The 24,860-nt window shown below is 66.0% G+C and overlaps 8 protein-coding genes across 8 annotated transcripts; 4 read left to right on the top strand and 4 right to left on the bottom strand.

The window, feature by feature from the left end:
* Positions 1-339: 339 nt before the first annotated feature.
* Positions 340-1,734, top strand: MICPUCDRAFT_57927 (uncharacterized protein; the record flags this gene model as incomplete). Its single annotated transcript, XM_003058747.1, has 1 exon — positions 340-1,734. The coding sequence occupies one exon, from the start codon at positions 340-342 to the stop codon at positions 1,732-1,734; it is 1,395 nt and encodes a 464-aa protein (XP_003058793.1).
* Positions 1,735-1,981: 247 nt separating this feature from the next.
* Positions 1,982-2,659, bottom strand: MICPUCDRAFT_57926 (uncharacterized protein; the record flags this gene model as incomplete). The annotated part of the gene is made up of 1 exon (XM_003058379.1): positions 1,982-2,659. One exon carries the CDS (start codon positions 2,657-2,659, stop codon positions 1,982-1,984), a length of 678 nt encoding a protein of 225 aa, XP_003058425.1.
* Positions 2,660-2,975: 316 nt separating this feature from the next.
* Positions 2,976-15,381, top strand: MICPUCDRAFT_47261 (uncharacterized protein; the record flags this gene model as incomplete). Its single annotated transcript, XM_003058746.1, has 2 exons — positions 2,976-14,915; positions 15,361-15,381. 2 exons carry the CDS (start codon positions 2,976-2,978, stop codon positions 15,379-15,381), a joined length of 11,961 nt encoding a protein of 3,986 aa, XP_003058792.1.
* A 579-nt stretch (positions 15,382-15,960) lies between these two features.
* On the bottom strand, positions 15,961-16,764 carry MICPUCDRAFT_39706 (uncharacterized protein; the record flags this gene model as incomplete). The annotated part of the gene is made up of 1 exon (XM_003058378.1): positions 15,961-16,764. The coding sequence occupies one exon, from the start codon at positions 16,762-16,764 to the stop codon at positions 15,961-15,963; it is 804 nt and encodes a 267-aa protein (XP_003058424.1).
* Positions 16,765-17,649: 885 nt separating this feature from the next.
* Positions 17,650-18,270, top strand: MICPUCDRAFT_6662 (uncharacterized protein; the record flags this gene model as incomplete). Its single annotated transcript, XM_003058745.1, has 2 exons — positions 17,650-17,738; positions 17,781-18,270. Coding segments are annotated over 2 exons (579 nt in total), but the record flags the coding sequence as incomplete, so codon positions are not given.
* Positions 18,271-19,431: 1,161 nt separating this feature from the next.
* MICPUCDRAFT_17358 (uncharacterized protein) lies at positions 19,432-20,004 on the bottom strand (the record flags this gene model as incomplete). The annotated part of the gene is made up of 1 exon (XM_003058377.1): positions 19,432-20,004. A coding segment is annotated over one exon (573 nt), but the record flags the coding sequence as incomplete, so codon positions are not given.
* Positions 20,005-20,423: 419 nt separating this feature from the next.
* On the top strand, positions 20,424-22,739 carry MICPUCDRAFT_57921 (set domain protein; the record flags this gene model as incomplete). Its single annotated transcript, XM_003058744.1, has 1 exon — positions 20,424-22,739. One exon carries the CDS (start codon positions 20,424-20,426, stop codon positions 22,737-22,739), a length of 2,316 nt encoding a protein of 771 aa, XP_003058790.1.
* Positions 22,740-22,747: 8 nt separating this feature from the next.
* Positions 22,748-24,590, bottom strand: MICPUCDRAFT_26784 (uncharacterized protein). The gene is made up of 2 exons (XM_003058376.1): positions 24,354-24,590; positions 22,748-24,093 (listed from the first exon to the last, which is right to left on the bottom strand). Exons 1-2 carry the CDS (start codon positions 24,393-24,395, stop codon positions 22,840-22,842), a joined length of 1,296 nt encoding a protein of 431 aa, XP_003058422.1. The 5' UTR covers positions 24,396-24,590; the 3' UTR covers positions 22,748-22,839.
* Between the last annotated feature and the right edge of the window lie 270 nt (positions 24,591-24,860).

Raw genomic sequence — 24,860 nt, 5'->3', positions numbered from 1 at the left:
GTCCTCGGGTAGAGGCTTATTACCGTGGCTCGCGGAGATATTATGATAAGTTGCGGGAAATATTATTTGGAAGGTCGCCGTCGCCGTCGGCTTTCCGCCAGTCTTCTCGGACGTGGAGACGTGTCAACCTCGCGTGCATACGTGACTGTACAACGTAGGTGCCTTCCTGCGTCTCGTCTCCAATTCGCCCGCCTTCCTGCCAATCCGCTGTCGACGCGTTTTTCCAAGTCGTCGTAGCTTTCGGAGCGCGTCGCCGCGCCCGGACACACGCTCTCGCGCGCCGCCGCACGCGCGCCCCGCTCCGACGCTCGCGCTCTCGAATCGCACTCGACGCGCATCATGTGCATCGGATCGTTCTTCGAGACGCGCGGCCTCGCGCCGCTGTCGTCGACGGACGCGGACGGCGTCGCCTCCTTCCGCGGTTTCCCCGCGAAGCGAGGGTCTCGCTCCCCGAGCGTCGCCGACGACTACCTCTCCTCGGGCGCGGACGCGACGACGCGAATGTCGCGGAAGTCGACCAAGCGCCTCCGCGGCGACGACGCCGACGACGCGGACGCGCCCACGTCCGCGCTGCGCGTGGCAAACCTCAGCCGCTACGTCACCGAGCCGGACGTGAAGAAGCTCTTCGCGCTCTTTTCCCCGAACGAAGGCGGCGTTCGACGCGTGACGATGCCGCGCGAGGACGATCTCGTGGACGGCGCGCACCGCGGGTTCGCGGTCGTCGAGCTCGAGAACGAGGCCGCGGCGAGGAGCGCGACGCAGATGGACGGGCTTCTCATCGCGGACAAGTACGCTCGCGCGATCTTCCGGCGGCGGCGACGCGGAGCGAGAGCTCTCGTCCTCCTCGTTTTCTTCGAGGTTTTTTTTTTTTTTTCGAACCCTGAACTGACCGGACGCCTCCCGTCTCCTCCTCCCTCCAGGCACATCAAAGTATGCCGCTTCCCGCTCCCCAGCGACGCCGACGCCGCGCTCCTCGGCGACGACACCCCGAAGCGATTGCTGGCGTCCACGGAGACGGCCACGTCGACGGCTTCCGCGCGCCGCGGCGCCGCGAACGCGGCGACGTGCGACCGCGCCGCCGCCGCGTCGCGGTCGCTCGCGCGGCGCGTCCCTGCGCCGCCGCCGCCGCCGCCGCCGCCGCCGAAAGCCGAGGCCCCCGACGCCGGCTCCCCGACGCCGCCGAAGCCGAAGCCGAATCCGAAGCCGCGGCCGGTCGAGCGCGACGACGGCGCGAAGCGCGTGTGGGTCGGAAACGTCCGCCCCGACGCCACCGCGCAAGAACTCTCCGCGTTGTTTTCATCCTTCGGACCGATCGCGCGGTGCGAGCTGTCGTCGGACGCCTCGCCGACGGACGCGTCGCGCGACGGCGACGGCGCGCGGGCGGGTTGTCGCGCGCGCCGCCGCCCGGCGATCGTGAAGAGCGGACAGCACGCGGGGCACGGCGCGGTGTACTTTCGAGACGCGTCCGCCGCCGCCGCCGCGGTCGCCGCAGCCGCCGACGGCGCGCTGCGACTCGACGGCGCGTCGCTCGAGGCGTGGCTCTTCCGCGACGGCGACGCGGACGCGCCGCACAGCTCCGACGCCGCGCGCGCTGCCGCGTCGACATCGAAATCGCGCGGCAGCAGCGGCGCCGCCGGCGTCGCGAGCGTGCACGACGTCGCGCGCGCGGCGATGAACGCGATGATCGTCCCGGGGAAGAGCTCCGCGCTCGCCGCGCTCGCGGCGGCGATGTGAGCGCCGGCGGCGGGGGTTCGTTCCGGGTTTCGGGTTCACGGTTTCGGGTTTAAGAATTACGTGAACGGCTGATAGCGCCGTTGATAGCCCTCGTCGAATGCCGTGTGCGTTCGATGATTGAGGCGACCTCGCGCGCGCGCGCGCGCGAGAGTTACGAGCAGAGCAGAGTATGTATGCGGGAGTTCGTGACGTTGTACCATCAAAAAAACAGTACGACGAGAGTTGACGTTCTACGCGCGCGCGCGTCTCATCCCCCCCCCGCCGCCGCGACCCTCCTCGCGACGGTCGCGCCTCGCGTCGCCGCCCCCCGCGCGACAGCGTCGTTCCCCGAGGACGTCGCCCCGCCGTCGTCCTTCCCCTCCATCCCCGCGGCGGCGGCGCCGCCGCCGCCACCGCTCAAGACCCCTAACGCGACTGAAACCGCCGTCACGCCGAGCGCGCCGCCGAACGCGAACACGAACATCTGCCCTATCGCCACCCCCAGCGTCGGCTCGCCGTTCTTGTCCACGTGCTTCGTCAGCGCGCTCCACTTGTCCGCGGGCGGGAGCTTGAAGGACGTCGGCCGCGGCTCGCCGAGTCCGGTCGTCTCGCCCGTGGACTTGTTCCACCAGTAGCGCATCTTCGTCTTCGCGTCGTCCACGGGCTGCCAGTGCTCGCTCGGGCGTCGCGGTCGCTTCAGCGCGTTCTCGCTCGAGGACGCGGCGGCGCTCGCGTTGGGCGCGCGGCGCGACGGTCTCGCGAACGATCGCGCGTGCGCGAGCGACGACGCGAGATGATGATGTCGGGTCGACGACGACGTCGACGCGCGGATCTCGTCGTGCCGTCCTCCGAGGAGGACGCCGTCCGTCGTCGCGGAGGCGCGCGCGAACGCGAACGCCGCCGCGACGGAGGGGGACGACGCCGAGGAGGACGCGCCCGCGCGCATCGCGCGCCGCGCGGCGAACATGGCCCTATATCGCGCGGCGGCGCGCGCGGGGTATGTCGAGCGCGCGACGCGAGACGCGCATCCGGAGTCTACAACTTTTTTTCGTGTTTTTCACGTCGCGTCTGCTATCGGCATAAGGTTATGGTGTTTTACCGAATCTTGTACCGTATCTTGGGTGTTACGAAGGTACAAAATTTGCGTTGTATCTTCCATACATTTGGCGAGTCGCGCCGGGACAAGCCACTCTCCCGCGCGCACGTTCCCCACGTTCGCGTCGTAGACTCGTGCGCGAGGCTTTCCTCGCGAAATCGCCGACATGATCGGCGATGCCGCCCTCGCCGCGGGGTCTAAATCCCGCCGCGTCGGCGAGAAAATCCCCCTCCTCGGAGGCGCGGCGGGGATTTCGAACACCGCCGATTCGAGGCCCGCGCGGTCGACGATCGCGCGCGCGCTCTTCGCGCTCGCGACGATCGGCGCCGTCGTCGCGGTCATCGTTCACGGCAACCCCCGTATCGGGTTCGGCGGCGTCTCCCTCCTCGGCGACGTCGCGGACGCGGGTTCCGCGCCGGCGCCGCCGTGGCTCGGCGGCGCGGCGGATCGCGAAGATCCCGCGAGGCGCGCCGCGCGCGCGTCCACGTTCGGCGCCGACGTCGCGGACGCGCTCGATCGCGCGTCCTCTCCCGCGGTCGTCGCGACCGTGACGTCGGCGCCGACCCTCCCCGGGCCCAGCTCGCGCTTCTCCGACCCGCATTCGCACGCGCTTCGCGTCCTCGACGCGAACGGCGAGAGCGCGTGGCTCGGACGCCGCGACCACTCCGTGGATCTCGCAAGCGCGGATCACCCGCGTCACCGCGACGCGGGCCACGCGCTCGCGCCCCGCCTCGGCGACGCCGATAACGCCGCGGCCGCGGCCGACCCGTTCGCGGAATACTTCGAGGAGTCGTCGCGCGCGCCCGTCGGCGGAAGCTCCGCGAAGCTCGGCCGTCGGTTCACGGACGTCGACCGCTGCGTCGCCGCGTGTGACGAGATGGGCCACGGTTGCGCCGGGTTCACGCTCACCGCGCGGTATCTCTCGCACGGCGACTCCTGCGAGGATTGCGGCGGGAAATCCGGCGCTGAGCTCGAGGACTGCCAGAAGTGCGCGAACGCGAACGGTGAGCCGTTTTACAACAAGCAGTACCCGCGGTATTGCACGCTCGTCGGGCGCGGGTACGGCTTGGAAGCCGCCGCGGAGTCGGATTTTTATCGCAAAAAGACCAAGCCCGAGGACGTGCACTTCGAGATCGCGACCGGCGTCGCGGTCCCGCGCCCGGACGCGTTCGCGTGGAAAGCGTTCGAGGGCACTGACGTCGAAGAAGCGAAAAAGTTTTGCGCGCGGGACTCCCGGTGCGCGGGTTTTTACACCTGCGCGGAGGAGGCGTCGTGCGGAGCGGATCTCGACGAGTACCACGCCGCCGCGCACGCGGACGCGTTTGCAAAGAACGGGCTGTTCTCGCAAAACCAAGACGAGGTGTCGATCATCTTACTCGTGGAGACTACGTCAGTCTCCGCGATGGTCGAGGCGAAGAACGTGGTGACGTACACGCGGGGGATGAAAACCTGCGGCGGCACGGCCAACGGTTTGCCGTGCCGGTTCCCGTTCACGACCGACCCGCTCTTCGTGAAAAAGCAGATCGAGTTCTACGAGCCGACGATTCACGGGAGCGACCGGCCGTGGTGCGAGACCACGTCTGGGTTGAAAGGATACGTCGACTGCGAGGGTCAAGACCCGATCGGCGCGAGGTTCGTCGCCGGAGAGTGGAGCGCATGTCCCGTGACGTGCGGCGGCGGGTTGCAGACCAAGTCGCTCGAGTGCCGATCGTCCCAGGGCGAGAAGCTGCCGCTTCAAGCGTGCGGCGCGCCGCCGGAGACGTCTCGCGTGTGCAACGCGCACTCGTGCAACCCCGGATGCGAAGCACACTACGCATACGACGAGGCGGACGACGTCTCGGAGATCCGAGGCGATGTCAACAAAAACAGCGGCCGCCTCCGTAAGCCCATCTGCGGCGCGTACTACGAAGACCTCCGATCGCAGCACCGATCGAAGACGACGCAGCGCGCGGCGTGCGAAGAGTACGGCTGCTGTTGGTCCCCCTCCAGCGAAGTCGGCAACCAGTGCTACAAGTCCGCGACGCAGCCGGTGAACCCTCCGGGGTGCAAATTTGGCTTTGAGGATTTGTTCGCCGGCGGCGGCAACGCCACGAGCGAAGTTTCTCAGTGCGACGATCGGTGCTGCCGCGGCGACGCGACTCACGGCAAGTGCGCGTACGCGCTCGGGTACGCGAACCCGAGCGCGCCGAACCCGTGCGGGAAGTACGAGTCCGAGGACTTTTCGCGCCTCGACTGGTTCCGATTCGGACCAGACAAGATGGCAAACTGCAAGTCCATGATCGAGACCTCGCGCGCGGAGTCCGCGCTCGAGTGCAAGGCGAAGTGCCGTCTGAACGGCCGATGCAACACGATCAACTTCCAAAAGCAGCAACAGGTCTGCGACCTCATGTTTTGCAACAACAAAGAGGCGTTTAACACGCTGAGCACCGTCACCGGGTTTGACTCCTACCGGTGGTCGGCGGCGACGAATTACCGCTGGATCGTCGGCGAGTGGGGGGACTGCCGCGAAGGCGCGCTCAACCCCGACGGCACCGTCGCGTCCGACCCGGCGCTGACTCCCGTCGCCGTCGCGGAGGAAAACGAGAGCGACGTGGACGGCGGAATCACGGTCTCGACGACGGAGCACACGGTGGAAGGTAATCCCGATCGACCGGAGATGGTCGTGAAGCTCCCCACCGCGTCGTTGGTCGAGACCGGTTTCCGAGGCGACGTGTACCCCGACGACGACGAACGCAGACATGGCGCGTGCAGACACAGGTGCCTGCCCGACGCGATCACGACGCCTCTGGCGGACGTCGTGCCCGTGCACGCGGATCTCATGGGCACGCACCTGAACGGTCACGACAGCACCGAGTTCGCGGTCCTCGAAGATCACTCGACGCGAGGGCACAGTCCGTACGTCAAGTACATCACCGGTGGGACGTTCGATGATGCGCGCACGTGCAACTTCGTGACGTTTATGATCAGGCCGAAAGGCGGCGTTCACGTGTACGAGAACGGCGGCTGGATAAACGCGTATAAAGAGCTTGATCTCGTCGTAAACGAAGCTGGAATGGTGTCGTTGATGCGAAGCGGAGACGGTTACGATGACTTAACGTGCGACGCTGCCGGTTTGAAAGCAGTTTACCGCAAAAACCGCATGTTTGGCGCAGTCGCCGTCGCGATGACGCCGTCCGACGGCCTCACCGCGGCCTCGCTCGCGATGGGAATCCGGTCGTTGACGTTCGCGAAGCCAAAGACCGCCCCTGCGCTGGGTAACCAAGACGACGTCGGCTTCGTGCCGTGGCGCGAAGCGTCCACGGACAACTTCCTGAGACACAACGAGTGTTCTCTGATGAAGACGCGCGAAGTGACGTGCGTGGATCAAAACGATGACCCCACCGACGATAACCACTGCGCGACGTTGTTCAAAGGCAAACCCCCGTTCGCGCAAAGGTGCTTCGGCGCGTGCGGGATCACGAACCGCTCGTGCGAGGAGTTGAACTGGGAGCTCACCGGTATGTGCCACGGCCCGTGCCGAGGCGCGGCCGCGGATTACAAAACCTGCGGCTCCGGCGCGATCGGAGGGAAACAACCGAACGGATGCTGGGACGACGAAAAGATTACCATCGAGGAGGCGGAGGAGCACTGCGAGGCTGCCGGCACGCGTCTATGCACGCTCGAGGAATCCGCGAAGGGAATCATGAACGCGGCGAAGAATTGGAACGGCAACGCCCCGGTTCAATGCAAAGGATACTATCACTGGACCTCCACGCGATGCGACGACGGCAAGGGATTCTTTGTCTCCAGCGCATCTTACGGGCACGGCGTGAGCGACAATCGATGCGTCTCGCCGAACGCCACGTTCGTCCCCGCGTGTTGCGCGAACTACAAGATCCTTCCCATCTTTGAAGAGCGCTTCACGCACGCGTGGCGGGATAAGATGGAGCTGAAGCTCGGCGATTTCAACTACTGCAACAATGAAAGAGGGTACTGTCAAGTCGGCGAAGGTCACACCACCGTCCAATACAGCGGATGCGTGCAAGGAAGCATGACGGCGGAAAACGCAGGACCCAAGTACGGTTTCATGCCGGGGATCGGCGTGTGCATCCCGCAGTACAACCGGCACCAAATTTCGTTCTCCCCGCGGAGCATATTCAAAGGCGTGCCCACGGACATTGTCTTCAACGAAGCCGGAAACATGAAGCTGCCCGAGAAGGCGATCGTTCGCGTCGTCGGCGGCTTGAATCCCGGGTGTTTAGGCGTCGAGGACGGCACCGCTCAGATTCTCGCGGAAACTTCGTTGGGACGAGCTGGCGGGCACCGAGTCTGGCGCGGAGAGGTGCGCCATAACGAGCGCGACTATGCATTCCACCATCGATATGACAAGGAGCAGCTCAACGACACGCAGCCGTACATGAAATGGGATGACCTCGTGTTGGACTCCTTCCTCGCCATGGACGACGCGCCTTTCGAGAACGTCTTCAACCACATGTGCATGTGCGACTCGAGCGAGGACTGCACGGTGGCGAGAAATTGGCACGATCTCGGACGTTTCGTCGTGGACCCGGAGTATTTCAAGTTCAAGCAACCGAACTACATCACGGAGGCCACGGCGAACACGGGCCGATACACGTCGGGGAAGAACATGCTCGCCGTGGGCGGTGACTTGTTCGAGGCGTACACGACGGAAGATCTGAAGAAGGACTACCCTGACTTTGACACTTGGACGTGGGGTAATCAACCCCACTTCCAATACAAAGACGCGGTCATCGCTCAGTATGCGATTCTCAACGAGTGGTGCGCGTCGCGCTGCCGCCAGAACCCTAATTGCATGGGCTTCGAGTACTCGTTCCAGTGGGGCGGCGCGGAGGACTGGTGCCGACTTCGGAACTGGGAAGCGAAGATTATCAAAACTGGCGGATACCGCCACAACAACAGGCACAACTTCCAAGCGCGCAAAGACATGCTCATGTCGGATTACTACTGGTTCCCGACCCTGAACTACACGAACGCGGCGACGCTCAAGTGGATGAACCCCAACCGACGGGGACCGAACGGTGACCACAACGATGGACCCATCGGCCTCACCCCGGACACGAACCCGGAGTTTACGGACATCCCGCCCATGGCCGAGCTCTCCCTTGAGAGCGTCAGGGACGTCATGCACCGCAAATCCGATTACATCAACGGTAACGGAGGCTTCAAGGTGCACAGCGGCGACGGACGCATTCTCGCGAACACCCTTTGGAACGACTGGAGAGGCAACACGCACCCGCAACACGCGGACAGAGGACGGCATCTCAGCTCCGGGTTCAACGCCGTGCGTTGGACGGATCCGTGGCGACCGCCGGTGCCCGTGGACGCCTCGGACGCGAGCGCGGGCAGTTTCTTCGAGGGCGGCGTGTACATGCAGCACCCGCGACGGACGTGCGGCGGCAACAGCAACGGCGCTCCGTGTTCCGGACAGTGGTCACAAGACCGCGAAGACGCGGATCTCGTCAACCCGCCGTGTCATAAAGTGGACGCTCACGACCGACCGATCTGCTACACGAAGAAGAACAGTTTCGAGTTTTGGGGCCACTGCGACTGCGAGGAGAAGGCGGAGACGGACTGGACGCGGCCGTTCGCGCGTCACGAGACGTTTCACAACGCCGCGTCCCGCGGCGGCGACGTCGTGCTCTTGACCGACGCCGTCCCCGGTCCGGTCACGCACCTGCATTGCTTCTCCGACAACTACGGCCGTCACGACGACGTGTGCGACTTTGGAATCAACACGACGATGTGCTTGCACTCTGAAACGTACGGCGAGTACGTCCCGCTCGCGCGAGGACCGGCGACTGACGTCGAAGTCAGGTGCCCGCCCGGCGAGGTCCTCACCGGATTCGCGCTCTTCGGGAAGGACGGAAAGATGGACTGGTCGCGCGAGGACAACGAGGACGCGGGGATTCAGCCCAGGTGCGGGACGCCTTCCGGATGGAAACTCGTGGACAACGCCACCTCGGTCACGGACACGCTCGTGTGCGATCGCGCCTCCGGCGAAAACTGCCACGACGGCGGCGGCGCCCTGTACAACAACGCGTGGACCGCTTGCCCGGCTGGGCACGTCGCCGTCGGCTTCAGCACGGGATATCAAAAGAAAGAGATCGCGCGCAAACCGAAAAACGCGCTGATGTGCCAGCCTTACGTCACCGTCGACGCGCACCCAGAGGCCTTCGCGCGATCCTGCAAAAAAATGGACTGCGACGCGTCGTCGCCGCCCGCGGAGGACCCCGCCGCGACGACCGAGGAGGCGTGCGTCGACGCGTGCGCGGCCAAGCCGTTGTCGCAGTGCGCCGCCGCGGAGTTCACGCCTGAGGGCAAGTGCCTCATCCACGCGAAGGCGTGCGTCGAGAGCGTCGCCGCGCCGTTTGGCGTCGCGAAGCGCGCGAACGCGCCGAAGCCGTACGAGACGATCGGCGCGAGAGCGGTGTTCACGCCCGTCGAGTTTGAACACCCGGTGACGCGGGGCGAGCTCGAGACGTACAAGGTATCGAACGTTCCGAGTTCGTACTTTGAACGCGACGGCGCGTTCGCGTACTTTGGCACGCCATGGAGCGTGTGCGATAAGTCGTGCGGCGTCGGCGTGCAAACGCGAACGGTGTATTGCGCGTCGATGCGGAACGCGTCCGTCTCCGCCGCCGTGGACGAGAAAAACTGCGAGCTCGAGGAGAAAATCCCGGACACGCAGCACTGCAACAAGCGTCACTGCGAGAAGCAGTGCGCGCAAGACGTCGGGCGGAGGGAGTGCGCGCGGTTCAAGCAGAACCCGCTTCGGAACTCGTTCTCGCCGATGATTCGCCAGGGGGCCTGCGAGGCGGCGGGCTGCTGCTTCCTCGCGGATCCGTCGCCAGATCCCGGGACGCCGCCCGAGCCGGAGTGTTACGAGCAAGTGGAACTCGACTCCCCGGAGTGGATCGTTTCGCCGTTCGGCGAGTGCGCCGCTGAGTGCAGCCCGACGCTCGGAGGGAACGATTTCAAACATCTAACGCAACGACGCAAATCGTACTGCTCGTACGTCAACGGATCCGCCGCGGATAGAAACGAGTGCGTCGAGCGCCCGGTGCTGCACCAGAATTGCAACAACCACGACGCGTGCGATCACAATTACGAGCAGAAGAAAACCGCATGCGGCCCGCACGGCAAGCTCGAGCGCTTGTACAGAACGAAGGACACTTCGAAATACGACCTCGTGTGCAACTGCTACGACGGGTGGACGAACAACGCGGACAGGACGTGCATTCACAACCAGGGGTGCTTCTACCCGTGCGACGTTCGCAAGACCTGCGCCGAAGGCGAGTGGGTGACGGGCGAGTGGAGCGCGTGCACCGCGAAGACGTCGATGTCCGGTTCTGTCACCGCGCGCACGCGCGACGTGTCGTGCGGGTGCTACGACACGTGCGACGAAGCGACGAAGCCGGCGACGTCCGAGATGTGCGACGCGCCCGTTTCCGCGGTCCAGACGGCGTCCTCGACGGGCGACGTTTTGCCGGAATCTTTCGAGGCGTCGTCGCTCGCGCATTTCGAACAAGATTTCGTCGTGTACGATTTCCGAAAGATCGGCGCCGTGGACAAGACGCAGACTGCGTCCGTCGTCTCGTGCGTGTCGATGTGCGCGGGGAAGCCCAGGTGCCCCGGCGTCGTCTACAGCGGCGTCGCGTCCGGCGGGAACTGCGGCATCATCTCGATCCAGGCGTTTATCACGACGAAGATGACGCGCTCGGAATCCTCGCACTTGATCTTGCGCAGGGAAATCATCGGCACGTCCAACCCTCAGCCCGAGCTCGCGAAACTCGTCGCGGAGAGCGACGGCGAGTGGACGTCCAAACTCGCGGAGGAGGTTGTCTCAACGAACGAAGTCCTCACGAAGAGGAAGACGCCGCTCGCGCTCACGGATCCGATTTGGTCTTGGATCAACTCCGTGAATCGAAAATCCGTCGCGGCGGACGCGGAGAACGAACTCACGAAGACGGTGCCTCTGCGAAAGTCGATGTACTCGCTGTCATTCCCGACGCACCCGAACGTCATCAAGCACGCGCGGTACTTGAAAAATTTCCTCCAAGCGCGGTCGCACGACGTCGACGCGCTCGGCGATTTGATTCTCGGCACGGCGTACAAGCATCGCGACTTGGATTGGATCGTGAACAGCACGGACGCGAACATAGACGCGGCGCACTCCACGGAGACGTTCCGCGATCGGTGCACGTTCAGCGGATTCTTGCGCACGCATCACGGGAAGAAGTACATGCCGTCCCCGGACACGAGGGAAGCGTCCCCCGCGCCCGCGCACGCGATCGACTACCTGCTCAACAAGAAACGCGCGCACGGCAAAGATTTAGCGTCGCCGATTTCGGACGCGCCCTGGCCGATCGTCGTCGGATTGAACACGCCTCAGTTCCCCGCGGGCGAGTGCGACTGGGCGTGGAGCCGCTTGCAGGGCAAGCCGGAGCTGTCGAAGGATTCGTGGACGAACTCCTCCGGGCTCGTCACGAAGTGGCCGCACTACGGCCTCGGATACACGAAAAACAAGGTGATCTGCAAGGCTTCGAACTGGCATCACAACTCCCTGCCGCGTGTCGCCGAGGACGGCGGTCTTTGCGGCAGACTGGCGTACATGCACATCGGCACGAGCAGCTGCATGGGCACGCCGTCGCAGATGGTCGGACAACCCCAGCACGCGGCGGCGATCACGTACGAGTCGAAGTCGGATGGGAAGCGGTGGACGATGGGTAAGTTCTCCTGGATATTCCCCGCGTATTGGACGACGTCTTCGAACGGCGTGCCCACGGATAACTTGGGCGGATCGAATAAACTGAAGGACGGGAGCGTGGACTACATGGCTGCGATTCCCAACGGCGTCAACGTCGGCTTGGATTCCTACGTCGACGTTCGCCTCGCGATGCTGCTCTTCCGAACTGTGTACTCGAACGAAGGGTCGCGATCGCTTCAAAAAGTCGCGTCGCTTCTCCTCAGCGCGCTAAAGAAGAACCCGCACAACATCGAAGCGTGGGAGCTTTTAATCACGCACTTCAAGCTGCGGACGATTCGCGACGCGGGGATGATGCGCGAGGCATACGACGTGTTCAAGCCATACGCGAAGGAGTACGAAAAGACGTACGAGTACTTCCTCGGCGCCATCGCCGCGACGTACGACTGCAAGTCTGCGAATTCCACCACCATGCAGTGGCTCGAAGCGCAGATCGAGGAGATGGCGCCCAACTGCGGCGACGCCGGCAAGCATTTATCTTTGATGAACAGCGTCCGCGAGTGCTACGTTCAAAAACACGGCACCGGCGTCGAGATGGTGAAGCACCTGTTCGAGCCGACGCTCTTGAAGCTCGCCTGGGGCGACTGCGACGACGCGCAACTCGTGAAGCGCACGAACCTCAACGTCAACCCGGGCCCGGTCGCCGCGAGGGGGATGGTCGCCGCGATGGCGCTGTTGTTCGGTCAGGGCGAGAAGGGCGAGAACGGCGCCCTGGACGCAATTGGCATCGCGGGCGACGACTACAAGGCTGTGTTCGACTACCTTGTCGAGCTCGAGAAGAAGTGGCCGCTCGGGAAGATCAGCGCGAAGATCCCCACGGATTGCTCGTACGGCGACGGCCTCGGCGCGTCCATGCTCGCGGGCTCGACGCTCGCGATTTGGAAGACGTCCGGGAAGATGTTGATGCACCCGCAATACAAACCACTCGCGCAGGTTTTGATGCGATACGCGATGATGACGGGGCAGTGGAACACCGTCGCCTCGGCGCTCGCCGTGGAGGCGCAAGACAAGTTGCGTCACCCCGGCCCGCTTCGCGCGGCGGGTCGTCTCACCGGAAGCTCGAAGGACTACCAGCAGTTCATCACGTGCACGGGATACGTGGACACCTCCGACGTCGCCGCATTGGGAGACGCCGCCGATCACGATCGCGATCGCGATCACCACCGATCCCCGGTGTTCACGAAACACGGCGTCGACCTGACGTACGCGCCCGCGCTGGCGCTGCACGCCGCGAAGCTCGGGGTGACGCGGGAGGACGCGCGCGACGCGAAACTCGGGGAAGCGAGCGTGTGCGCGTTTACGAACGCCAAAACGACGTGCGAGAACGTGGGCCAGCCGTGCACCGCGGTGGCCGCGTTTTACGACGGCGCGCGGACGTGCCGCGAATGGTGCGCGAAGCAAACGCCGAGCTTGGCGTGCGTCGCGTCGTACACGGACAACGGGAACTCGTGCAGCAAGGGTTCCCACGATCTAGGGTGCGATCACCGACCGCACAGCAGCGATGACATCTGCGAGTGTGAACCCGTGGGTCCCCCGCCAACCTGGGAGGCGGCGGGGAACGCCTCCGAGACGGCGAGCGAGACGGAAAAAGTCGCGCACGCGCTCCTCGAGGAGGTTCGAAAGCAAATCGACGCGGCGTACGCCGAGGCGGGAGGCAACGCGACGACCGGCGTCCTTCCTTTCAAACTCGGCACGTTCACGTTCGGCGGCGATCATCCTTTCCAACGGTGCGTCGCGGACGCGGCGCGCGACGGACTCTTGCGCTGCCCGAACAAAGACAGGCTGCGAGACGGCCAAGACTCGATCGACGACGCCGACGGCGAACGCTTCGAAATTTTCAACGCGCGCGGCTGGAAAACCGACGCCGCAGTCGACGACATCGTGTACTACATCCGAAGCGCGAAGACCGGAATGTACTGCTCCTCGTCTGGCGCGTCAATCAAGTGCGACGCGCGGGAACCGGGGATGAGGGAAGAGTTTGAGATTTCAAACGTGCACCGTCACCGCACGCCTTTCGGCGTCGCCTCCGCGGGGGACCAACACGTGATCAAGCCCAAGATTCTCGAGGCGTCGAGCGGCAGAGCCCGCGTCTGCAAAGAAACCTCGGGCAACGGCTTCGAGTGCATCTCAGAGCACTACGGGCATCGCGAACGCTTCAGGTTCGCGCTCGCCGAAGCGTCGACGCCCGCCGATGCCGCGGCGACGGCGGCGGCGACGGCGCGCGAGGCGGAGGTCACGGCCGCCGTCGACGCCGCGGACGCCGCGCGCGCCACCGCGCTCAAGCTCGCCACCGCGCTCGAAACCGCCGCCGCAGATGCGAACGCCAAGGAAACGAACGTCGCGTACGCGCTCGACGCGTCGTCCTCCGCGGAGGCGTGGCAAGCCGCGCGCGACGCCGAGTTGGGCGGCGAAGGCGTCCAAGGCGAAGAAGGAACCCTCGTGCGAGACGTCAACGGCGACCGTCCGGAGATGTACGCCACGCGAGGCGTGCACCACGACACGTTCGCATTCAACGTCTCGATGTTCGAGGGGTTGTGCGACGAAGGGTGCGTCGCGTGCGACGACGTCGGCATGACATGCTTCGAGTGCGACGTCGGGTACGCGCTGAACGAGGACCTCGGCGCGTGCGCGAAGACGAGCAACTTTTCGGACGCCGCGCCCAAGGCGGAGACGCGCGCCGTGGAGGACGTGGTCATCCCGCCGAGGTTTACTCCCGACGACGCGCAGTTATACCCGAACGTTACCACGGAGTTGACGGAGGTTTCCTCCGACGTCCCCGTCGCGCATCCGGAAGGCGAAGACATGTCTGAGTCGGCACGCATCGATTTCGAGCGCGCGCGCAACCTCCGCGGCTGTGAGCTCACGTGCGAAGGCTACGGGTACGACGCGGCGACGTGCGACGGCATCGAAGGGTGCTGGTTCGAAGAGAACCCAGCGAGCGAGCGTTTCGGGGAGTGCGTCAGCGCCGTTGGGCCGAACCTGTGCGACTGCGCGTCGCGTGAGGGCGGGTGCGTCCGCGTCGACGCGCCGTCCGCCGCCGACGTGGCGGGCGCGACCGTCTCCGAGGTTTCCGCGCGCGCGGGCGAGTCCGCGTACGTGAGCGCTTTCGCCGAGGACGCGTCGGGTGGTTTGAACGCGTCGGAATCCGCCGCGGGCGGCGGATCTTTCGACGACGTCTCGGACGCGCCCGCGCCCGTCGCGGAGACGACGACGGAGGCGAAGTCTTCGATGACGCGTCTCGCGGAGGACGCGGCGTCCGTCGCGAACGCCGCGGCGGAGGCGGACGTCGAGCGCGAAGAGATCGAGGCGCAGGCGACCGCGGTAAGTCAAGCGGAGCCGGAGCCGGCGCCAGAGGCGGTCCTTGCGCCGCCGCCGCCGACTGTGGGGCCGGATCTGATCTCTGCGCCGAAGCGAGCGACGCCGGAGACCTATGCGGGGCCGGATCCGATCTCTGCGCCAAAGCGGGCGACGCCGGAGCCGGAGCCGGAGGCGGTCTTCACGCCGCCGCCGCCGACTGCGGTCGAACCCGCGCCGGTTTACGTTCCATCTTCCGCTTCCACGCCGGAGGAGACGACGGTGACGACGCGCTACGCGGTGACGGGCGCCGACGTCGGCGCGGACGCGCTCGACGTCGTCGAGCGCGCGATCAAAAGACGACTCGCCGCCGGGATCAAGTTCCACGGCCTCGAGACAACGCGAGTCGACGACGAAGATTCTTCGGTTTCCGGGAAGATGACATTGACGCTGTCGTTCTCCGGCTTCAGAGGAAAGCCGCCGAAGGCGGTGAAGCGATTCTCGCAAGTCTCCGCCGGTCCGAGGACGATCGCGGGTCTCAACAAAGTGCTCGCGAACGAGGGCGTCGTCGTCAGCGCGAACTTCCGCACGGACAGCACGATCGCGTGGAACGTGAAGCACTCGAGCGCGCTGAAGCGCGCAATCGGGGCGTTCATTCAACGCGCGAGGAAGGCGACGGCGGAGTCTAACGCCAAGGCGCGAACGCACTGGCGACGAATGATCCTCCGCGTGAAGCGCTTGCTGAACGGCCCTCCGCCCGCGTCGTCCGGGGCGTCCCTCGGGGCGATCGACATCGACTCGAGCGCGATGCGCGGCGTGCGAACACACGCGTCACTGGCGTTACTCGGTGCCGGGCTTTGCGCGGTCGCGGTCGCGGCGCGCGCTCGACGCGGCGTGAGGGGCCGTCGCGATGCGCGCGCCGGCGATGATTCCGAACGCGTCGCGCTCTTGCGTTGACGTCGACGAGCGGCGGGGCGAGGCCCGGGGCACTGACTGCTCCTGTACGTACTGTACAAGCCTTTACTCTCGGCTTCTTTGTATATACAACTTTTTTTCGTGTTTTTCAAGTCTGCTATCGATCGTCCTCTCCCTCCTCCTCGCGCATCTTCCTCACGCGCGCCGCGACGCCCTCCCAATCGAACGCCGGCCCCGGATCGATCTTATTCGTCTGCACGTGGAAGTGCCCCAGCACGCCGCGGAACGCCCGCAGCGCGTCGTCCTCCAACTTGGTCGTCGCCGCCTCGCCGTCGGTACCCCTCGGGTACTCGCATCGCACCCTCGGGCACGCGCGCATCACCCCCGCGACGAGCGCCGCGAGGGACGCGTACTGCGCGTCGGCGAACGGCGCCTGCGACAGCTCGCGCCCGTGCACGAATCCGACGACGCGATGAGGGTGCTCTGAGTTGGTCGCGTCGGTTGACGTTCCATCTTCCGCGGACGCTTTCGGCATCTCGACGGCGCCGCGGTGCGCGAGCTCGACGCCGACGGACGAGTCGTTCGCCGTCGTCGCGTGCCACGCGCGCTCTCTCGCGTCCAACGTCTGATAGATCGTCCCGTCCACGTCGATGAGGAAGTGACACGACAGCCCGCGCTGGTTGTGCAGGACGTCGAAGCACTTCGCGCTCGAGCCGCAGGCGTCGTAGTGGATCACGACCTTATCGATCGCGTCTCGAATCTCCTCCTCGGTCGTCATCGTCGCGTCCGAAACATCCTCCCCGACGATCGCACCAAGGTCATCGCTGAGCGCGTGGACTCGCCTCCGGACGCCGTGCCGCGGCGCGGGCGCGACGTCGGTCGGTCGCATCGCCGCCGCGACCTCCGGGGCGTGCCCCGGCGCGGTCGGACCCAGCGGCGGCGACGTCGCGTACGCGCTCATCCCGTCCGCGTCGTGCCAGCGCACCACGCGGACGCCGCGTCCGAGGCGCACCTCTCTCCCCGCGACGACGATCGCGGATCGATCGTCGTCGTCGCGCCGCGTCTTCTCCGCGCTGGTGGCGTTCATCTAGCTAGGGCTCCTACGCGGCGCGGTCGGCGCCGGGACCGGGACCGGGATCGGGACGCGCGCGATACAGCTTGCACACCGCGCTCTCCTTCGGCGGCGTGTCCGGCAGCGCCTCCGCCTCGCGCAGCGCCGCGTCGACGGCGTTCAGCGCCGCTTGCTTCTTCTTCGCGTTCTTCCGGCGCGTCGGCGAGGGTTTCCAGAACGCGTGCGTCTTCCACACGAGCCCGCCGCGCGCGTTCGGGCCCTTCTTCACCGCCGCTTGGAGGACCGCGCTGAAGAACATCGAGTTGGGCTCGCGTCGTCCGTCCCCTCGCGGATCGGAGTGCGCGCCCTCGGCTCGAATCCTCGAGCATTGACGACGCAGAACTTTTTTTTCTCGAGCGCGACGAACAGAACGCGCGCCAGCTCACGACGACGATTGTCGAGTCACACCCAGGTCACACCTCTCCGCGCGGCATGACGTCGGCGTGCCTCGCTCGCGGCGCGCCTCTCGTCGCCTCCGCGCGCCGTCGCGTCGCCGCGCGAGGTCGCGAGCGACGCGTAGCGTCCGCGTCCGCGTCCGCCTCCGCCTCGTCGTCGCCCCCGCCCCCTCCTCCTCCTCCTCCTCGGCCGTCCGACGACGACGACGGCGTCGACGTCGTCCGATACGGCCTCGCGAGCGGCAGCGTGGCGTACTTCCCGCGTAAGACGCGCGATCGCGCCGCGTCGCCGTCGTCGCCGTCGTCGCCGTCGTCGCCGCGACCGGACACGGATCCGACGACGCGGTACGAGGACGGCGCGCTGGACGAGCTCGCCATCGCGCTGTTCAACCGCAAGCTCGAGTCCGCCCTGCGCGACGACGCGATCGAGTCCACCTCCGCCTCGTCGGACGACCACGCGAGCGTCATCAGTGTGAAAGAGACGACGTTACCGAAGCGCGGTTTCGATCGACTCGTCGCGCTCGCGGACTTGATCTCCGTTGGGCGCTCGCCGTCGCGGCAGCGCGCGGTCGTGCTGACGACGCTCCTCGGGCTCATCCCTCCGTGGGTGCGAGCGCGGTTCAAGGAAATCATCCGGCCGGAGTGGCGGTGGGTCGACGAAATGAACGCGGTCATCACCGTCAACGCGTTCGCGTGGCTCGTCGGGCCGTGCGAGATTATTCCGCGCGAGAGCGACGGCGTCATGTCCGCGGTGAAGCTGCGCAAGTGCCGGTACTTGGAGCAGTGCGGGTGTACCGCGAGCTGCGTCAACTTCTGCAAGATGCCGACGCAGGCGTTCTTCAGAGAAGCCTTCGGCGTGGACGCGCACCTGGCGCCGGACCACTCAGACGGGTCGTGCGTGATGACGTTCGGCGCGAAGCCGCCGAGCCCGGACCCGGCGTTCGAGGCGCCGTGCTACGCGAGCTGCGCGACCGCGAAGATGGGCGGGTGCGCGTGTCATCGACTCGGGGAACAAGAGTAGGTACGACTCTAGCTAGTAGGGTGTTAGTAGGGCGTAGCGTACGCATCGGTCGCGGACGATCGCGCGGCTGTCGTACGTGTCAGTAGTCTACTCCGGTCACGTCTCCGGTCACGAGTCGCGGTCGCGATCCATCCTCGGCAGCTCCACCTCGCCGCCGTCCAGGTCGTCGCCGTCCTCTTCGTCCGCGAACCGCGCGTATCCGTCCTTCCCTCTCCCGCGCGCGTGCGTCGTCCCGCCGCCCGTCTCGACGTCGCTCGCGAGGTTCGACAGCCACTCCACCCGACCGAACCACGGGAGACGCACCTCGCCTCTGCGCTTGACGTAACAAAATCCAACCGCCGCCAAGAGGAACACGACGACGACCAAGATGAAACCGATCGGCGGGCCTTCGCTGTTGATGTCGTAAAAATCCGGCGCGTCGTTCGCGGGCACGCGGTACTTTGGCTCCGCCGCGAACGACATGTTCGTCGTGTGCGTCGCGAGGAAGCTCGCGCAGTCCGTCTTCGCGAAGCCGATCCGCGAGTTTTCCACGTCGTACTGCACGAAGACGTCGCGCGTGGAGATGGCGCCGATCAGCGCGCCCGCGTTGCCGTTGGCCATGATGCCGAGGCAAAACGCGTGCGGGTCCTTCCCGTGCGCGAATAAGTAGTTCCCCGGCGGCGTCTCGAGCGCGACGCCGCCTTTGAAGGTGATCGTGAGGTTCGGGAAGAAGTCATGCACGTTATCCCACGTCGCCGTGGGGTTCGCGTAGCAGACGTCGTCCGGATACTTCGGGTCCGGCCCGGCGACTTTCTCGAGCTTGAGATTCTCGTCGTTCTTTTCCGCCGCGTCTTGCAACGCCTTCGTGAGCTTCTTGAACACGCTCGCGGGCACGTACGTCATCGTCGTCCCGCTGTCCATCACGGACCCTCTTCCGACGGCGAACTCCGCCTCGGTGCCGAACGTCTCGCCGTTCATCGTCATGCTCTCGACGTCCACGCCGTAAAAGTTTTTGTTTCCCGTCCTCTTCAACGGCGTGAACCCCAACGAATTCTCCGGGTGGTCCGCGTGCGCCTCGCCGTCGCCCATCCCCTTCGCGCGCCCGAACGTCAGCGCGCCGCCGCCGGTGAAGTTGTTGTAACACAGCGAGAACACGTCCGCGAGGCCGTGGCGACGGCTCAGCTGCACCGGCATGGACATGTCGTTGGCGCGTCCCATCCCCATGAGCCCATCCGCCTCCTGCCGGAAGATGCTGCCCTTCTCCTCCATCGTGCACCCGAACGTCACGTCCACGGCGCCGATCTCTTCGCCGAGGTGTATCCTATCGCGCACGACGCGCCCGCGCACGGAGCTCATCTCCGCGTAGCTCGCGGAGAATTCGCACCGCGGGACGTCGCCGCCGCCGTCGGCGCCGAGGAGCCGCCGCCGCCGCCGCCCGCGACCGCGCGCGCGCGGGCACGTCGTCGGGCAGTCCCTGTCGGTGCACAGGACGCCGAGCCCGGTCGTGGAGTGGGCCAGGTCGTACGTCGCGTTCGTGTGCGTCCCGCATTTCTCCCCGCAGTCGCCGCACGGGACGTAGAGGTACGACGACCCGGTGTCGACGATGACTTGGAAAAACCGCGGGGGATCGAACGTCCCGAGCGCGACCTCCGCGTAGTGGTACCCGTGCTCGCGCAGCGATCCGCGCACGGGCATCGTCGCGGAGGCGTCGTGCGCGGACGACGCGTCGCTCAGAAGGCGTCTTCTCGTCGCGCGCATCGCGTCCGTCTCGCGTCGGTGCGAGACGTCGTCCGATCCCGCGCGCGGACGAAGCGCGAGCGTGTGCGAAGACGACGACGACGCGGCGCGCGAGATCGCGGGCGTCGCCGTCGCGCGCGCGGCGGGGACGCGCGCGAGGAAGAGGAGGAGGATGACGACGACGACGTGCGTCGCGAAGCGAACGGACCCCGTCGTCGACTTCATCGTGCGACGCGTCGGCGGCGTCGCCGGGGCGTCTCTTCGAATGCGAAGGGGCGCGCGCGCGCGCCTCGAATCGTCAGCGCGAGTGCGAGTTTCGGTCGCGGCGGACGCGGACGAGCGCACGCGCATCACATCCCTCCGCGCCGCCTCACGAGATGGACGTCCTCTTCGCGACCGCCCTCGGGGAGACCGCGGTCGTGCAGACGCGCGACTGCGACGACGCCGCCAAGGGCAAGGGCGTCTACGCGCTCGTGCACCTCGCCGAGGGCGACGTCGCGCTCAGGGACGCGCCGTGCGCGCTGCTTCGCGCCGTCGATCTGACCGCCGCCGCGCTCGAGGACGTCGACGAATCGCCGCCGCCGCCGTACGAGACGTGCGAGACGTGCGGCGCGTTCACCGGAAATATCGCCTCCCAGCTCGAGGCGTTGCTTAGATCGCGCGCCGCCGCCGCGTCGCGCGACGCCGCGGACGCGCCGCCGCCGCGGAAGGGCTCGAAGGCGCTGCCGCCGCCTCCCATCGCGGATCTCGCGCCTCAGAAGTTCAAGAAGAAACTCCCAGTCTCGGACGCGCAGCCGTTCGTACTCGCGGACGCGACGAACATCTATGGCTCGAGGTACTGCGGCGACGGCCGCGACTCCTCGTGGCCGTGCACGTGCACCGGGTTCTTGAAGCTGCGCGTGCGCGCCAACGAAGAGTGGCGCGCGTTCATAGACGTCGTCGGCGGCGCCCCTCGCGCCGACCGTCGGTGCGCGATGCTCGCGGCGCAACTCGCCGCGTGCGCGCTCGCCCCCCGCGACGCGCTCGACGTCGACGGCGTCCGGCACCTGGCGAACGCGCAGATTCACGAGCTCGCGAGCGACGAGTTGGCGCGCGAGGGGTTGAGAGCGCTCGTGGACGCCGCGTGGCCGTCGCTGGAGCTGACGCTGAAGAGAGCCTTCGGGGAGGCGGCGTTGAGAGACGCGCCCGCGTTTGCCGTCTCCGGCGCGTCCATCGCATCGCGCGACGGCTTCGCGCGCCTGTGCGGCGCCGCGCAGATGAACTCGATGACGGTGAAGGTCCCGAACCCTATCACGCGGTACCTGGTCACCACCCCGGGCGCCAACACGGGCGACGCGTCGGTGACGGGGCCGATGCGGGGCGTCGTGCGGTGGCTCTCGCGCGAGCGCGACGTCCGGGTCGCGAGGCGCGTCGACGAGGAAAACGCGCTTCTCGACGGCGCCGCGCTCGACAGCGAGGACGACAGCGACGGCGACAGCGACGACGAGGCCGAGGACGAGGAGAGAGACGAGAGGTGCGACTTCATCTGGGGGAAGGGCGACGACGCGATCGAGTTCGACACGTCGCTGTTCCCCGCGATGCGCGGCGCCGCGGTGTTCCCGCTCGCGTCTTCGCTGAACCACTCGTGCGATCCCAACTGCGAGGTTGCGTACGTCGACGACGCGAGGGTGCTGGTCGTCGCGAGGAGGACGCTGAAGCCGGGGGAGGAGCTCACGATCGCGTACGTGGACGTGGACGCGGACGTCGGGGAGCGTCGGGACGAGCTGAGGGAGGTGTACGGGTTCGAGTGCGTCTGCGAGCGGTGTTCGAGGGAGGCGGCGATGGATGTGGCGCGCGGGGGGAAGGCGAAGAAGGCATTCAACGCGAAGACGAAGGGGGGTGAGGGCGAGAAGCGGCGGGACGTCGCCATTCCCGCCGCGGTCGACGACGACGCGTACCCCGATCTCCCCGAAGATTTCGAGGACGAGGAGATCGAAGAGGGCGCCGCGTTCACGGAGGAGGACAAGAAGCGGTGGAGGGACATCTCGTTCGAGGACTTTGGCGGCGGCGGCTCGGCGAAGAAGGCGAAAAAGACCCCGGCGGCGAAGACGAAGACGAAGACGCCCGCTAAGACGAAGACGCCCGCTAAGACGAAGACGCCCGCTAAGACGAAGACGCCCGCTAAGACGAAGACGCCCGCGACCGCGTCGAAGATCGTCGTCAGAGCGGTTCAAGACTACGACGAGCTCCCTTCGGACTTTGAAGACGAGGAGATTGACGAAGCGAGCGCGTTCACCGCGGCGGATAAAAAGAAATACGCAGACGTGACGTTCGACGACTTTGGCGGCGGCGCGAAGAACGCGAAGAAGAAGACTCCGGCCAAGTCGACGAAGAAGGCCCCGGTCAAGGCGAAGGCGAAGACCCCCGTCGGCGCGAAGAAGGCGGCCGCGAAGAAGAAGGACGACGACGACGACGACGCGTACCCCGACCTCCCCGAAGATTTCGAGGACGAGGAAATCGACGAGGACGCCGCGTTCACGGTGGCCGACGAGAAGCGCTGGAAGGACGTCATCTTCGAGGAGTTTGGCGTGAAGAAGAGCCCGGCCGCGAAGGCGAAGACGCCGGCCAAGGCTAGGGCGGCGACGGGGACGAAGCGGAAAGCGACGACGTCGACGAAGACGCCGACGACGCGAGGGAAGCGCGCCGCGAAGTGATGCGATTTATTCAAGACCAGACGCGTCGCGTCTTTGTTCTTTTCAGCATTTTGGAACGACTAAAGCTCTACAGTACGCAACCCCCACCACTCACCGACGTTCACACGACCGACCCAGCCTGCGCCTGGGTGTTCGACAACACCGCGTGCGACAGCGAGTACGTCTTCGACGTGAGCGCCTTCGTCTTCTCGACGATCATGTCGTGAACGCTCTGCGCCTGGTCGTACATCTGCACCGTCCCCTTCTCCGAGTCGATCTTCGCGTTGAGCTTCGTGCTCCGGATCAAGTTCACGATCCACCGCTCCGCGCTGTCGTGGTCCATGGACAGTTTATCCGCGAGCATCTTGATGTCGATGCGCTGGTGAATCCTGCAGTACGTCTCGAAGATGAAGAGACGCGCGTTCTCGTTGAACTCGTCCTTGCAGCCGACGAGGAAGAAATCATTCTCGAGCACGACGTCGCACTCCGCGAGCTTCGTCTGCGCGCCGTCGAAATCGTACTCCACGAACAGCTTCAGCAAAAACTCCGTGATCGGGTCCGAGTACGTCTCGCACTGCAGGATCCTGACGAGGTCCTTCAGCATGCTGCGGCGGCGCTTGTTCGTGATGATCGCCGCCGCGAGGTACCGCAAGAGATGCGGCGCCTCGGCTTGAATCGCCTGCATGTATCGCTCTTGAAAGAACAAGTCGATGATCGCGTTCCGCCCGTTCTCGTGGTTGAAGAACACGAACAGCGCCCAGTGAACGAGCCACGTCCGCGCGTGCACGTGCGCGAGCGGGCTGGAGTACGCGCGGTTCTCCACCGCGTCCTTGAGCCGCGTCAGGTCCTCCACGGCGGCGTCCCACTGCTGCAGGAGAATGTCCGAGGCAAACTTGCCCCACAACGCGCTCGCGCCGCGCTCGCTGTTCGTGCACAGGCCGCGGTAGTGCGAGAGGAACTCCCCCGCGGCCTGATAGTTCCCGCACTCGAACTGGAACTTGGCGTAGTGGAACAGCGCGTCGATATCCTCGGGGCCGACGCCGTGCGATTCTTGAAGAAAGGCGAGGTTGAACGCCTTGTCGCTTCGGAGCTGCTTCACGAGCGTCGGGTCCGACAGAAAGTTCACCACCTTCTCCGCCTTCACGGACAGCTCCGTGAGGTTCGCGATGACCTCCTCCCTCCGCTGCTGCATCGCCGCCGGGACGTCGCTCTTGTTGTGGAGCGACTTGTAGATGTCCGCGGCGAAGTCGAGCATGTTCGTCTTGTTAAGCAGCGCGATCTTCGCCTCCAAGACCTCGTTCTCCGGGTACACGCGCTTCGCTTGGAGGAACTCCAGGAGCGGGAACACGAGGTGGCGGTCGAGGTACTTCCCGAGCTGTCGTCATAGATAGTTTGACGCGTTTCGCGGTGGACGATCGGGACGCGGGGTGGGACGCGGGGGGCGTCAGTCGAGGGTCGATCGCGCGCGAGGCGGAGGCGGGATGCGATCTAACGATCGGCCGAAAAGAATCGACGACGACGGGGTGGGAAAAGGCGCGGCCACGGCGGCGCGATCGCGCGTCGGGGCGCGCCCTCGCGCCGCGCCGTCGCGCCCGTCGCGCGCGGGAACGTCCGCGAGCGGGTTCAGACGCGCACCTCGGACGTCAGGTCGTGCGTCTTCGCTTCGACGGGCGCCATGACGGGCGGAACCGCGCGCGCCGCGGTGAAAAACCCTGCCTCGGCGCTGCCCTTCTCCGCGCGCGACGACGACGACGACGACGACGACGACGACGAGGCGTGTCTCGCCCTCTCTTCCGCGCGTCTTCGCGTGTCCTTCGAACGGGACGGACGCGTGTACACGGAACGCGCGGCGCCGGCGGTGTCGCGGCCCGGTGCGTCGAAAAGAGAGCTCGCGGCGGGCGCGCCGCAGCCGCCAACAGAAGCCAAGCACGTTCGCGTCCGCCGTCGCCGTCGATTCGATCGAGGATCGATACGTTCGGCGATCGCGAGGGTCAAGCAGCCTTTGAACGTCGCCGATTTTGAAAGAAACGTCGATGAAAAACGCCGAGAACGCCGATGAAAACGCCCTTTCAAGAATCCATTCGTTGCCGCTCGCTTCCAAACGCGGAAGTCAATCCTCCGCGCTCTCGCCGTCGATCGCGC

Source organism: Micromonas pusilla (assembly GCF_000151265.4).
Source record: "Micromonas pusilla CCMP1545 genomic scaffold MICPUCscaffold_5, whole genome shotgun sequence".
NCBI classification, from domain to species: domain Eukaryota; kingdom Viridiplantae; phylum Chlorophyta; class Mamiellophyceae; order Mamiellales; family Mamiellaceae; genus Micromonas; species Micromonas pusilla.
Note: the sequence above shows the minus strand (reverse complement) of the source record. Positions and strands in the feature narration are given on the sequence as shown.